The 16,068-nt window shown below is 38.1% G+C and overlaps 1 protein-coding gene across 1 annotated transcript in view; it reads left to right on the top strand.

Moving 5' to 3' along the window:
* The window catches only part of DMD (dystrophin), a 3,625,631-nt gene that overhangs the window by 1,385,737 nt on the left and 2,223,826 nt on the right, over nucleotides 1-16,068 (top strand). Inside the window, exons 18-19 of the mRNA XM_082246191.1 lie at nucleotides 14,810-14,933; nucleotides 15,031-15,118. Of these exons, the coding sequence (XP_082102317.1) occupies nucleotides 14,810-14,933; nucleotides 15,031-15,118 (212 nt within the window). The remainder of the gene's footprint in view (nucleotides 1-14,809; nucleotides 14,934-15,030; nucleotides 15,119-16,068) is intronic.

Here is a 16,068-nt window from a genome sequence, read left to right on the forward strand (position 1 = left end):
ATTAATATATAAATTGAAATAAAAACCAAAAAGTGCAGCGCTGAAATCAGTATACAATTATATAGCTGAAAAGCTCATATAAAGAAAACAAAAAAGGAGAGGGGATAATGTCCAAATGAATAGTCCCAATATTAAGTGCAGAGATGTGAATCCACGTGCAAAATAACTTTCTTCCAGTGACACCAGGGAAAAGTGTAGGAAGGGGACACCCTTGTGCTCAGGTATAACAAGCAGCTTACCGAAATTCCGTGGCTGCTCAATTTAATGAGACAGCCTCTCCCAGCTAGTAGTAAACCAGTAGGTCAACCGATATCAAGCTCAGGTGCTTCGAAAGACTCCAAAAGCCGAAAGCCGTTTCCGGTGTGTTGTTAAACCGATCACATTAATATGTGGCACACTTGGAACTTCTCATATACTCCATTGAACGTAAAGCCATATGTAGAAAGAAACAGAGGCCCATAGCGTAATCCCGTAAACCAATAGGTAAATTTATTAAAAAAACTACTTACAATTTAAAAGACAAAAACAGGCATGTAGTATGTGCCGGTCATGGATCTAACCGCGGCGTCCCGCAAGTCTCCAGATCAGCATATGGATAAACAGCCGGCTTCGTTGGGGGGCGTGTGGACGTTTATGTCTGGGATCGCCAACGTTTCGTCATAAGAAAGACTTCTTCTGGGCTCTGCACTTAATATTGGGACTATTCATTTGGACATTATCCCCTCTCCTTTTTTGTTTTCTTTATATGAGCTTTTCAGCTATATAATTGTATACTGATTTCAGCGCTGCACTTTTTGGTTTTTATTGTATTTTTTGAATCACTGTTAGTTGATTTTGTGCCAGCTGCTCACTATTGTTCTTAATCATTTGGTTTTCTGTCACATCTAGCGCGGAAATTTTTCTTCTATTTATAATATATAAATTGTTCATATCAATACTTGATCACCTACATAAAACCACTCAAGGTTACCCCTGAAGAAGAAGTTACAATTGACTTTGAAACGCGTTGGGTACTTACCCTTGTTTCCCGTGGTCGCCATCTGCTATTTCTTGTCATGTATTGTATATGGCTTGCTTTATTTTAATATTATATGTGTATATTAAATAAAAAAAATTTTCATATGTATTTTTTGACATTGTGTTTTGAAGTGCCTTTAAAGTCCCACCAATAGGGGAACTCTCTTTGATTTGTTCCAAATATGGATGAGAGTTGCACATTTGTATCTACTAATGCTATATATAAATATATATATAGCACAAGCCCCTCGGGGGCTGCTGAGTATGTTCACTTCCTCCGCACTCCCTGGAACCTGAGGTAGCTCCGACCCGCTAGGCACTATTGGTTCTGACATATTAAGTCAAAGATACCAATGACACTTAAGTATCAGTATATTAGTTTACAGAATTCGAATAGGAGCTAAACAGATATAATTTCAACACAACTGGAATAACAATCAAGAGATATAATAAGGTTTTGAATTATCCCAAATACAAATATGAGACTCGAGGCCCAAAATCTAGCAACAACAATATGACAGAAAATGAATAGATATGAAAACATCTAAATTAAGTGTACATATGAATATATTATGTAACTTACTCAAAAGACTTGTGAGAGTGACTATCAGACAAACATGGTTACACTAACTGTTTGTAGAATAGATGGATTTAACTCAGCTGAATATGTATGTGTGTATGTATGCATGCATGTATATATATATATATATATATATATATATATATATATATATATGAGAATTCACTCTAACACCTATAGGGAGCCCCCTTTAGCAGTGAATTATTAGAGTCTCTTTCCTAGCGAGGCCTTGCAATTCTTCGCCGGCAGCTGGAGCTATGGTAATTTAAATAAATGACACAGAGAAGGGGGTATTAATAAATCCAGGTTCTGCTTGAAATATGATCAGTGTGTATCACTTTAAATATACTTGTGGTTCTCTGGTTCACCATGCACTGCAGAGTTTCAGGAGTGTCCAATGGCAACCATCTCAGCTATTCAGGACTCTTTCCTTTTCTGTGCTGCGTCACAAACTCTCCCTCTATCTTCCACTCAGTACAGTTAGGCCTTTCTCACCTCACCCAACATCCGGTGCCTCTCCGATGTGCTCTCTTAGCTCCGGCCTCAGTCTCTGATCACTCCGCTCTTGGTAGCGGCTCTGCTCCCCTCTCTGACCCTCCGCTCTCCACGAGGTCCCCAAAAGAAAGAGAGAGTACATCCGACTCCGCCCCTATTTGTCTTCTCTCCCACAATCCTCCGAGGGTCCCTCGGCTCCCTGGGAGTGTAGTCCAGTAAAGTCCATCCTGCACAGTCTTTATCCTTCCTCCAACTATATCTCCCATAATCCAACTCACCGCCCTCACAGAAGAACCCACACTGATCACCAGTCTTAAAGGAACAATACTTCAGCCTAAATTATACCTTATACAATTTCTTCACCTGGCTACATCTATATATATATATATATATATATACTATTTTGTCATAAGTATTGGGATGCCTGCCTTATAGGTATGTGAACTTTAATGGCATCCTAGTCTTACTCCATAGGGTTCAATATCGATTAGCCCCACCCTTTGCAGCTATAACAGCTTTAACTCTTCTAGGAAGGCTGTTAGCAAGGTTTAGGAGTGTGTCTATGGGGATGTTTGACCATTCTTCCAGAGGCGCATTTGTGAGGCAGTCTCCACTCTAATTTATCCCAAAGGTGTTCTATCGGGTTGAGGTCAGGACTCTGTGCAGGCGAGTCAAGTCCTCCCCCCCAAACTCACTCACCCATGTCTTTATGGACCTTGCTTTCTGCACTGGTCCAAATCATTTAGTGAAGGGGGGTTATGGGGTGGGGTTATATTTCAGGGGTTGGGCTTGGCCCCTTAGTTCGAGTGAAGGGAACTCTTAAGGCCAGCATACTAAGACATTTTGGACAATTTCATGCTTGGGGTTCCAACATGACTGCGCACCAGTGCACAAAGAAAGGTCCGTAAAGATATGGATGAGTGAGGTTGGTGTAGAGGAACTTGACTGAGTCCTGACATCAACCCAATAGAAAACCTTTGGTATGAATTAGAGCAGAGACCACGAGCCAGGCCTTCTCATCCAACATCAGTGCCTGACCTTACAAATGGCTTCTGACCTTGAGGTAAGGACAGGCCAGTCAAGCTCCTCCACCCCAAACTGACTCATCCACATCTTTACAGGCCTTGCTTTGTGCACTGGTGCATAGTCATTTTGGAACAGAAAGGGGCCATCCCCTATTGTCCAAAATGTCCTGGTATGCTGATGCCTTAAGAGTTCCCTCAAGGCTTATAAAGTGTTGCCTATGGAGATTTTTCGAAATCCATTTCACAAGTGTAACATGTTTGGTATCTATTTACATAGCACAACACCATAGTTTGTATTTTACAAAAAAACAAAAATTGGGTATTATAAATTGTTTGTGTGCATTAAACTAATTAAAGTGTATTTTTTCCCAAAAAAATGTGTTAGAAAAACCGCTGCACAAATACTGTGGGAAATAAAAAATTGCAAAACTCCCCATTTTATTCTATAGGGCCTCTATAAAAAAATATATATGTAATGTTTGGAGGTTATAATTAATTTCCTGGCAAAAATACAGATTTTTACTTGTAAACAAAAAAGTCAGAAGAAGGCCTGGTCTAAAAGTGGATAACGCCTGAAAGTGCCCCTTGGATGTTGGGTCTCTCTATGTGGTAAGGCTGTAAAAAAAAAAAGTCTCACACATGTAGTATTGCCTTACGCAGGAGGAGTAGCAGAATGTGTTTTGGGGTGTATTTGCAAGAAAGCCTATGCAGTGTGTGAGAAATAACTTGTTAATATGAAATTTTTGTGAAAAAAAAAACACATTTTAATGAATTCCTTCATTTTCAAAGGAATTGTGGGGAAAAAAAATTGCAACTTCAAAATACTCACTATACCTCTTAATAAATACATTGGGCTGTCTATTTTCTAAAAAGGGGTAGTTTGGCGGGTATTTGTACTGTCCTGACATTTCAGAGCCTTAAGGCAGTCAGTACATCAGATTTGATCAATTTTCGATGATAGGTACCATAGCTTGTAGACACTATAATTTTCACACAGACCAAATAGTATACATTGATATGGTTTGTTTTTTTCCCAAAGAAATGTAGGAGTATATATATATATTTTTTAATGTATAAAGAAAATTTACTTATTTGCAAAATTTTATAACAGATAAACAAATGATGTATTTTAGCAAAAAAAAAATAAAAAAAAACCCAGTGGTGATTAAATGCCACCAAAAAAAGCTCTATTTATGTGAACAAAATTATAAAAATGTCATATAAGTAAAGTGTTGCATGAGTAAGTGAATAATTGTTATCAGTGGCCGGTGCTCCATGGGCCGGGGGGGGGGGGGTGGCAGGCGGACCGCACCATACCCCCCCCCCCCCCCCCGGACCACACCAGACCGCATACCCTAGCATTGTCACCTGCAAGAAACCATACACAGGCAATTAAAGTTTCCAAGAAGCAGATCCTGAAGACAGACACCAAGACAGGACTGGTGCATTCATGGCAGGCAGATCACAGTGCAGATCTCCCTGTGCATCACACACAACACATGCCAATGGTGCTCTTTTCTGCACTTACCTAATTTGCGGCGGCGGCCTCTCCTCAGTCCTCAGTCCCCCGCATTTCCTCGAGTCCTCCCTCCTCCTCCTCCATGGCCAATGGCATGGGTTTGCCTTTTGGCCAATTGGGAAACGAGTCTCGGACCCGCTTCCTGATTGGCCAGGAGGAGGATCCGTGTGACACTAGTGAATATTCATTCGCTATTGTTCTCAGTCCCCCGCGTCTCCTCGTGTCTCCTCGAGTCCTCATTCCTCCTCCTTCTCCTCCATGGCCAATGGCATGGGTTCACCTTTTGGCCAAACCCGTACCCGCTTCCTGATTGGCCAGGAGGAGGATCTGTGTGAAAATAGTGAATATTCATTCACTATTGTAACACAAATGGGTGGGTTCTGGTCGCAGTGCTCTGCGCCCCAAGCCCAACCATTTCTGAAGCCTATTAGAGCCTCTGGCTCTAATTACGTGCTTCAGAGAAAAAAACCCATTGAACTCCATGTGTCTGGTGCCCCGCATGTAGATTAGGGGGCCGGACGCATGGATGGGGGGGCGACGCCCCTGGGCCCCAGCACACCAGCCGCCACTGATTGTTATTCAAAGTGAGAGCACTGAAATCAAAAAATTGGCCTGGGCAAGAAGGGAATGAAAATGTCTGGTATTGAGGTAGTTAAAAACTGAAGATAGTGGGGTTCTGTAAAGTCATTTAGGGCAATAGTCTTAATGCCCCTAAATTACAGACTTCTGACTCAACTAGCAGGTGGTTCAGATAGACGGGAAAACTGGCCAAACATTGCCAGTTTGTCTGCTCACTAAACTGTAAACAGTCTGGGTTGGGGTTGAATCTATATTTACCCCAAATACAAAGATCCTCTCTACCCAGACCTCATTCCCCTCTCCTCATCTAATAACACAGGAGAGGTGTTTCACAGTGCACAGAAATAAACTGAAAAGGACTGACAGCAGTGTTTGAGATTGCAGTACAGGGCAGGCAGAAAGTACAAGTAGTTACAAGCTCACTGGACTTCTAGCAAGAATAAAAGGCATTTTTAGTACTTATCGAACAGATGCTATATACCAAATTGATTTCAACGGCATATTCACCAGACAAATTAAAGCTGCCTTGGGTGCAAAGTAGTCCATATTTTATTTTATTTTATTACATATTTTGCAAGTTTTGACTTAGTCATATTTGAAAATGAAACCGTGAAGATCTCACAGTGAACTAAGAGCACCTGTTGATAAGTTTTTCTTTTTTTATCCACACATAACTATACATCACCAGTGCACACCCACTCACTTTTGTTGGTAATCTGGTGATCCTGAAACAACCTTTTTTCTGCACTTCACACACAGAACGTCTGATGTAATAAGCATGACTGTACTAGAAAGTTTCTTACAGGTACCAAACAGTTTTCAACATGCCTTGGAGGTGTAAATGTGATTGGTGATGCAGGAAGCACAGAGAGAGGAAGGACATAACAAAGCATACACTGTTTCTGTCCTTCTAAAGATCCTCTGTATATAAATTTTGTGCAACATAATACTTAAAACTTAGATTCAGGTAAAATTATAGAAGTTAATGCTTTTAGCAAAGTTGTTGTGTTTATTGGAATCCATTAGTAGCTGACAGAATGCTTTCATTTTATGCTCAGAACTGCTCTTTGACATCACCTTAATCTTAATGGTGGATTTGTTTTTGCTGGAAATATCATAATGTAAAAAAAATCACAAAATATCATAAGAATAATGTTTTACCAGAAAAAATATTTTACAGTAACAGTATTCACATATCCATTTGTTGCAGTAAAAAATATTTAAATTTTCTGAAATATGTTTTGGAAAAATTGGGAAGATTAGTTTATTAGGCCTTAGAGCATAGATTCAGTAATTAAGTTAATATCAAATATGATGAAAATTTGTACTTTTGTCAGAGTGTTCTTTTCATGTTTATAGGGTAGGTTTCCATAACAAAAAAAATGTTGAACTTTGCCAAAAAAAAAAAAAAAAAACAAATACGACAATTTTTTTTTTTTTTATGTCACTGCAAATAGCTGAGCTAAATGTGATATGATAAGAAACCTGTGTTTTAAAGTACTGTTTCATGAAAAGAATGGTCAGGTTTGAAAGGAAACATTTGATAACTGCATGTGATCTTATGTCTATAATGCTTTGACAAAAACTATACACTGGGGCATTTCTAAAATGTGGAATGGCAAGAAACCAGAACATTTCAGAACATTGGATTTTTAAGTGCTTATTTTTTACAGCATATAATTGCATGCCTCTTGTAGCAAAGCACAGAAACTGCCTGATTTCAGCCTACCTGAGTTTTATAAATGTCCCTGCTATCAAACTGAAAGTTACTGCGCTCTATAAAAGAACTCCAGTTCGCACAGTTTATATTTACATCCCACTGTATTTTGGGCATTATTTTACTGCATTGACACAGAAATCCCTGTTAGTATGCATACATATGCAGATCAGCGTTTAAAAAAAAAAAATAATAATAATAACATATTTGTGCATTTATATGCATTAAGCAGGTCTTTTGAAATAAATGGTTTAGTAAAAAAAATATATCATACATGTGTATTTTTTCATTAAATATATCCCCAAAAAAATCACGGAAAACTCCTATTCTGAATGGTTCTCCCTTTCTTAAAAAAAAAAAAAAAAAACCAGCAATGAGCGATTGTGTCTGGACTTGATTGTCTGAAAATTGCGAACCCAACCCTAGTGAAATCTGTTGTAGGTTAATCTTGAAAATCAGTTCTGGTCATTTTCAAAGCTAATATACAAGAGACTATCTTTACATCAATCCATAAATTGCATGCTTAGGATAGGCCTTTTAATGTTATGTGGTATTTGGAAACAGTACAATTCTCGCAGACAGAGTTAGTGACACAATAATCTGAGATCACATATTTGAATGTGTAATTAATTTTTTTACATTACTGCATGGCTTAGATACAGTAGCACTGTAATCTCATTAATTACTAAAAAACTTTGCTGTTACAGCTTGGGGTGTAACACCTGTTTTTTTTTTTATTTTTTTTTTTATCCAGCAGTAAAAGACTTGCACTGAATGGTGCAAGTAGGAGCTGCATTAGCTTTAAAGCTATGGGAAAGTTTAATCTTAAAAAAAAATAAAACTAAAGCAGTATGAAGCCGCAAAACATCAAGCTTTACAGTGGGGATTGAAAGTTTGGGTACCCCAGGTAAATATTTGTCTTAACGTGCATAAAAAAGCCAAGGAAAGATGGAAAAATCTCCAAAAGGCATCAAATTACAGATTAGACATTCTTATAATTTGTCAACAAAAGTTAGATTTTATTTCCATCATTTACACTTTCAAAATAACAGAAAACAAAAAAATGGTGTCTGCAAAAATTTGGGCACCCTGCAGAGTTAATATCTTGTACTGCCCCCTTCGGCAAGTATCACAGCTTGTAAACGCTTTTTGTAGCCAGCCAAGAGTCTTTCAATTCTTGTTTGAGGTATCTTTGCCCATTCTTCCTTACAAAAGTCTTCCAGTTCTCTGACATTTCTGGACTGTCTGTCACGCACTGCTATTTTAAGATCCATCCATAGATTTTCATTTATGTTGAGGTCAGGAGATTGTGAAGGCCATGGCAAAACCTTCAGTTTATGCCTCTTGATGTAATCCCCCGTGGATTTCGAGGTGTGTTTAGGATCATTATCCATTTGAGGAAGCCATCCTCTCTTTCACTTCAGCTTTTTCACAAATGGCATCAAGTTGCCATCCAAAATTTGCTGAAATTTTATTGAATCCATTTTTCCTTCTAATCGTGAGATGTTCCCTGTGCCACTGGCTGCAATACAACCCCAAAGCATGATTGATCCACCCCCATGCTTAACAGTTGGACAGAGGTTCTTTTCATTAAATTCTGTGCCCCTTCTTCTCCAAATGTACCTTTGCTCATTCCGGCCAAAAAGTTCAATTTTAACCTCATCGGTCCACAGAACTTGTTTCCAAAATGCATCAGGCTTGTCTATATGTTCATTTGAAAAGTTCAAACCCTGATTTTTGTGGTGAGGACATAGAAGAGGTTTTCTTCTGATGACTCTTCCATGAAGACCATATTTGTACAAGTATCTCTTTATAGTGGAATAGTGTACCACAAGTCCAGTGTCTGCCAGATCTTTCTGGAGGGATCGTGCAGTCAAACGTGGGTTTTGAATTGGTTTTCTCACAATCCTGCGAGCTGTCCTGTCTGATATTTTTCTTGGTCTTCCAGATCTTGCTTTAACTTCCACTGTTCCTGATGACTGCCATTTCTTAATTACATTCTGAACAGAGGATATTGACATCTGAAAACGCTTTGCTCTCTTCTTATAGCCTTCTCCAGCTTTGTGAGCGTCAACTATTTTCAGTTTCAGTTTTCTAGGCAACTGCTTAGAAGATCCCATGGTGCTGATTGTTGGGGCAAGGTCAGATGAGTCTTGGCATTTAAAACCTTTGAGATTGACATCACCTGGTCTTCCCAGAAGATGATTGAGAACAATCCATGACACTGGCAGGTCTCAGCCTTGCAAAGGAGGCAGTGCATGCTATAAATTCTGCAGGGTGCCCAAACTTTTGCAGATGCCATTTTTTTGTTTTCTGTAATTTTGAAAGTGTCAATGATGGAAATAAAATCTAACTTTTGTTGACATATTATAAGATTGTCTAATCTGTAATTTGATGCCTTTTGGAGATGTTTCCATCTTTCCTTGGCTTCTTTATGCACATTAATACAAATTTTTACCTGGGGTGCACAAACTTTCGATCCCCACTGTAAACCCTACAGCCACAGGCTGCCCATGTTTCTCCAAATCTTCTTTTTTGTTGCACATAAAAGAGAGGGGGTGTAGTGAGGCTCTTGGGAGCTGTTTTTTTTTACTCCATCAATTGCATAGGCAGTAGTGAAGTAGCTCTTTTTATTTTTGCCAAGTGCAGATTAGACTCACAATGCAGCCTTTGCCTCCTCTTCCAAGGGGCACATAGCAACCATGGTTTTGGGCCTGAAAATGCTCAATTTTTTCCTCCTTCTCCTAAAGGGAGCAGTGCTGCCATTGTTTTCCTAGACAGGTTATTTTTTTTTTTCTTTAGCCACTGGACGGTGCTGTGCATATAGCAAGTAAATGCTCTACAGTGCTAACAAGAAAAGAAAAAACACTTTGCAGCCTTAGAGATATTGGCTTACTAGAATGCACATAACTCACTTCTTTCATCTCCCTAGAGAAAAGTCATGTCTTTTATGTCAACAGCTAATTATTGTGATCGTCAGGTTTATCAGGAAGCTTATTTGCATATTGAGAATGTAGGGAACTGTAAGAAGTTACAAAACTTTGTTCTACACTGTGTTTTTTTATATACTTTCAGCTTCTAAAAACAATTGTGCATTATTTTCACCTGAATTTCGAGTTTAAGCCCTAGTTGAAAAAAAAAAAAAAAGCTCAAGGAACATGACCTAAAGCATTTGAAAAATGTGTTTGGCATTGCACAGAGCATCCCTTAACCTCATTTTCTTCAGTCCCCTGCCGGTCACTCTGGGCTCCACCTCTTCTCCATGTGCCACCATAGGAAGCTTCTTTCCATGGGGACGCACCTGCAAGCTCATTCCCCAGCTGGGCTGTGTGCATCTATGGACATACACAGCGCGGATAAGCCCCTCCTCCCACTCCCTACTCATAGGATTTGATTGACAGCGATAGGAGCCAATGGCTCTCGCTGCTGCCTCTTTTTTGCAAAGAGGGAGGAGACAGCTGCAGGAGATGGGCACAGGGCTGATTCAAGATTGGGCTCATTTACATATACAGGGGTTGTGAGGGGGACAATACAAGTAATGGGACATTTTTTACCTTAATGCATAGAATGCATTAAGTTAACACATGTCCAGCTTTTAAAACCCACTTTAATATCAATCAGATGTGTCTCTTTGTGCTGATGGCTCCTCGTTTAGTTTAAATCCCCTCCTCTACCCCTACCACCATAGCCTTCCTGTACAGAGGGGGTTAATAGCAGCACTGGACCTGTCAATTGTACTCATCATAAATGTTGACCATGGCTACCCTTTCTACCTACCTCCTCCATTCATAGAAGCTGTATTATAGCTTCTCTGAATGAAAAATGATATCTGAATGGAGGAGGTGGACCTTTTATTCCTCCACCCATCATCCATTCATAGATAATTTTCCATTCAAAGAAGCTATAGTACATCATCTACGAATGGAGGAAGTGGGAGGAATAGTTAGCACTCTTAATGAGTGAAAATTTAGGTTCCTTGGCTTTATTAACCCCCAAGGTATCAGAAGATTACAGCAGCTAAGGTAGGGTTGGTCAAAGGAGAAAATGAGAAGGATTTCAAATAAACAAGGACAGGACTCAGCAGCACAAGGGACACACCAGATTGATAGTAAGTCATGTCCCTTGTGCTGTTTTTTTTTTTTTTACTAAACTTGGGTTTAAATAACAACTTTGTTTTTTTTATTTTTTATTTTGTGCATAGATGACATATACCTCTGCCATGTGGCCAATTGCTGTTTGTATCCTTATTATGTGCCATCAGGTTACAATGTGGTGGGATATCTTTGATAGGAACAAAAATGTCCCATTATTTAGAAGAAAATGGAAAGGTTAGAATAACTGTAAGACTTTTATTTCCCTCACATTTTTTTTGCGATGGTATCATCAGAACAGGAAGTGAGAGGAAATCTGCCTAGTAAGAACACAGAAAGTGTTACAAACTTGACAGAATTTTTAACTTTTACAAACTCTATCAAAACCTGTAACTGGAGCTGCAGTAGTTGCAAATAAAATGCTATCACTGTAATTTCTTTATGTATTAGTGTTATATTCCATAGCACTTCACAGAGTGTTCCAATGTCATTAGTCTCTGAACTTGCCAGACATACAATCTAATTAATATACCACATTCCTCCATACAAGTACTCATGCTCACACCTAGGAAAGTTAAGTAAACCTCCTTCCTTTTTTTTTTTTTTTTTAAAGTAGTAAAATGACAAAACCTATGGGGAGTGAAAGAGACTACAGACAGATATTATAGTCATAATTGAACGCCATGCAACTTTCCTGATTAACACCATGGTGATTTGATTTCTCCTGAAAGCACCATTACTTGTTTTCCTCTGAACTTTATTTATCTCATTCGATTTAATTGCAGTTTCTATAAATAGTATATACACTGAACTTGTCTAAATTCTGCAAGGTTTCTCTGAGGTTGCTTACATTTTTTGACTTGTATCAACTGACATGTTGATTTAGCCAGAGGGTTATCTCTTCTTTCCAAAATGATTTTGCTAAGATTTATTAGCTGTAGGGAAACATATTTCACATATGGTACTAGATGATTTTTTTGACCTCTTGTTGACTGGTACTGAGTGTATACAGATCTGTTGTGTATAAGCAGTTATTTTTCTGAGCAGTATGATGTAACCAAAGCAGGCATCCTAAGGGCATAGAACAAGCATGTCAAACTGTCGATGTTGGACCAGCATGCTGCCCTCTTACCTTCCTTCTGCTCTCGGAAAGAATTTCATTTGAATGAAAGCCTAGTTTAGTCTTTCGGTTATTAAAGAAACCTTTTCTTAAAATATTTTTTTGTGAGTTGATAAGCATAAAAAAATTTTTTTAAACCATTATCAGGGTAAAAAATATGAAAGCTAAAATAATTTTGATGAACAAAATAAATGACTGATTTTTATTTAGCTTTTTTTTTTTTTTTTTACAATTTATAATGGTTTTGTTAATCTGTAAAAATCCGTTTTTTGGTGATTTCTTACAAATTAATGTCTTTTGTATTCCATGATATGTTACAAATGAATGCCTTTTGTATTCCATGATATTTGGATTTACTGCACTTAGCACAGTCCCCATATTTACACTGTAATGCTGCTTTACCGAATTATGAGCCATGCGCGATAAGTTGCTTTTTCCTCCTATGGGCAAAAACAATTGTTTATAACTTCATCCTAATGTTGGAAGTGGGGCATGTAGCTGTCTTTCAGCTTGACATGCTTGGCAAAGGGAATGGCTTAAAGCACCAAACACACAAACACTTCCACCACTCAGAGTTCAACCAAAGTCTAAATATACAACATACTTTGCAACAGGTGGACATCTGTCAGGAATGCTCAGCCATTGCAGCTCTGCTCAGACCAAGGAATCCAGTAAACAACTATAAAGAAAACACACAGGAGGGTGCAAAAGTCTATGTCTAGTGCATTACTAGAGATTTATTGTATGGAAACGTAAATGATGACAAAATGAGGTAGAAGAAAAAGGAGCATTAAAAAAATGTGAGACCCCATCCAGTATAGAAATTGCATGTCCCAACAAACAATACCGCTATGCTGGCAAGCTGACACATTTTGGAAGCATACCCCCTTCATCAGAACTAAGCTAGTCGGTACACAAATTACATATTATAATGTCCACTGGCCTCTTTAGCACCCACAGAAAGGGATGGTGACTGAAACACTGACAAGGACTGAGTAATATAAACAAAATAAAACAGTAGTATAATTTATATACATTTAAAAGTAGCCCACTAAATGCACAAGGAGCCATAGAAAATATGCAAATAAAAGAGGCCATACATCGTGTTGGGATGGTATCAATATTAATAATAATAATAATAATAAGTGTATACTGGTAGTCATATGTAACCACCACCACAGCTTAAATGAATGATAAGGACTAAAATGATTCAAATCAAAAGTTACAAATAAATGAATATAATGTAAAGTCCCACAGTCCTTCAGCCGTAGATGATAATCAAGATGTGCATAAATCCCAGAGTCTGGATAGATATAGTGCAGGAAGGGATCACCAAACAATACTGAAATACATTGCCTGAAATGTAATAGGTTTTGGGTAGTATAGCTCCCTGACTATCTTGCAATACTGCTGCTGCAGCAGCCAGGTGTTTCAAAAATCCAAGTAGGAAGACATTAAACTTTTAACATGAGACTGATTACTTTTCATATTTTTCTGTGACAGTGCAAAGAATATGAAAATATGCTATAGCACTTAGAATTATGTTAATAATTTTAAGTGATTTTCATAAGTCACTGTACATACAGTAAGGCTCATGGTCTAACTGCATAAGCCTGCACGTTTTCTATTTGTTCCACTGTTCTGTTTGATTTAAGTGCATGTTACCTCTGCTGTTTCGTTTGCTATGTGAATTGCTATGAACAGAGAAATTATAAATTAAATTATTATCTCTACTTAAAAAAAAAAAATAAAACCTTGTTTGTATGTGGTTTAGAAATAGCATGGGACCTTTCATCTGGGATCTAAAACAATTGTTATAGAGGATGCATATATTAAACTAAATGGTAGTAAATATAAATGCCATTCTCAAAATTAAAATTTTTTAGTGTAACATGATTTAAACCAAACATGTCTGATAACAGCTTATCTGCATATTCTGTGCATTTTTTTTTTTTTTTTTTGTTGAAAGAGAAATTCTGGTCTAAACAAGAAACTTATTGTTCCTATTTCTAATGGCAGAGATTTTTGATCCCTAGTAATTGCTTTTAATTTATTCTTGTTTTATAGCACTGAAGCCGAATGTCTCTACTACAGTAGTACACACAGTGAAAGTAGTTTTTTGGCTGGGAGCCAATTAGCCTACACGTCTATTATGGACTGTGAGAAGAACCTGAGCAGATAAAGGATCTATGCAAGCACAAGTAGAACCTACAAACTCCATGCAGATAGTAGTGCAGTATTGCAGCAAAGGAAGAATGATCACAGCTTAGTTAACTGTTTAAAAATTAGAACTTTTTTTTAACTTAGGCCATAGACTTGGAGAAGCCAGAGAAACGCAACAGATCAAAAGGCGTTTCCACATTTGCCTAAGTTTCTGTCACTGGCTAGGCTGCTAATTTACAAATAAGCCTCCCTAATTAACAACCATTGACAAATATGACATGCTGATGATCAGAAGGTGTGCTTACAAACACCTCCCAAGTTTCTCAATTTTTACACAAGTGTATGACTGTTAGAAGCATTGAGACAGTTTTTCAAATGTGTATATTTACGTTATAGAAAGTCATATTTTCTCAGAAATTGCATTGGCCTTATGGTATTAGGTTTCTTTACCTGAATATGGTTCTTAGCATTTTTGTTTTTAATAAATGTTGTATTTTCTTTAGATTTGATGTGGATTTAACAGAATTGCACAGCTGGATGACACGTTCTGAAGCTGTTCTGCAAAGTCCTGAATTTGCAATACTTCGGAAGGAAGGAGACCTCTCAGACCTCACAAAGAAAGTTAAAGTAAGTCATTTTTACCTCTGTCACATGATGATCTTTATTACATCACACATTTTTAGGAGAAATGACTTGTTGTAAATACAGTTTATTTTTGCCATAGGCCATAGACAGAGAGAAGCCAGAGAAAAGCAGAAAGCTTCAAGAGGCCAACAGGAATGCTCAGGCTCTTGCTGAACAGATGCTGAATGGTAATGAATGAAATTTAGTTTGAATATTTGCTCTTCAAATACATTTACAAATACCTGGCATTCTTATTGTATAAATGCCCAAAACAACAATGATTAACTGGTGATTAACAGGCGTAATGGTAGAAGTGCATGGAACTGTTAGGAATGCGGCACTAGGTACTTTAAATCACAAATATATGCTTCTATTCTGTGATCTAAATCTTTCCAACTCTATTGCCTGGCATTTGTCATTAGAGAAATATAATCACTATGGTAAGGTCGGCACTGGCAGCTACATGCAGATGTACACCAAGGCCAGAGGTGTCTGTTTACACAGACTCTGATGGGGATGTGAAGAGAAAAACTGTTAAAAAGAGTCGACACTAAAAATGATGCATTCTTAAAAACAATTTAGCAGTGTCAACTCTCCTATTTTCCTTCTCATGAGTACACATTGGCAACAGTTATTTGCTGTGATTGGCTAGGATCACCGATCCCTTGATTAGGATGAATGAGATATAATACTCTAAAATACTGTGGTCACCCTCTACCCTACACCCTCTAACCCACGTCTTTAATCGTTCCCTTTCTTCTGGCATCTTCCCCAACTCTCTAAAACATGCACTCTTTAAAACCACACTTAAAAAGCCCTCCTTGAACCCCATGTAAGCTAGGGAACAGGTAGCAGGTGCAAAGCTCCCTGGGATAAGCAGTCTTTCAGGCACAGATAACAAATCCAGTGAGGTAGTGACAAACAGTGCAGTGTTTATTGGTGCTATATACAAGTTTATATACAAGTGCTGTACAGTGCTTTAAGGAAAAACAAGCAGGAGAAATAATAACAAAACAAAAACCTAGCCGTATCCTGGCGCTTACTACACACAATGCAGGCTCTCACTAACAGGCTGAGCAAGCCTACAGCTTGTCAGCTTCCACAGACACAATCTGACAGCTTTTACCAACCTTCTGCT

Source organism: Pelophylax lessonae, assembly GCF_965119305.1.
Source record: "Pelophylax lessonae genome assembly, chromosome: 2".
NCBI lineage: Eukaryota > Metazoa > Chordata > Amphibia > Anura > Ranidae > Pelophylax > Pelophylax lessonae.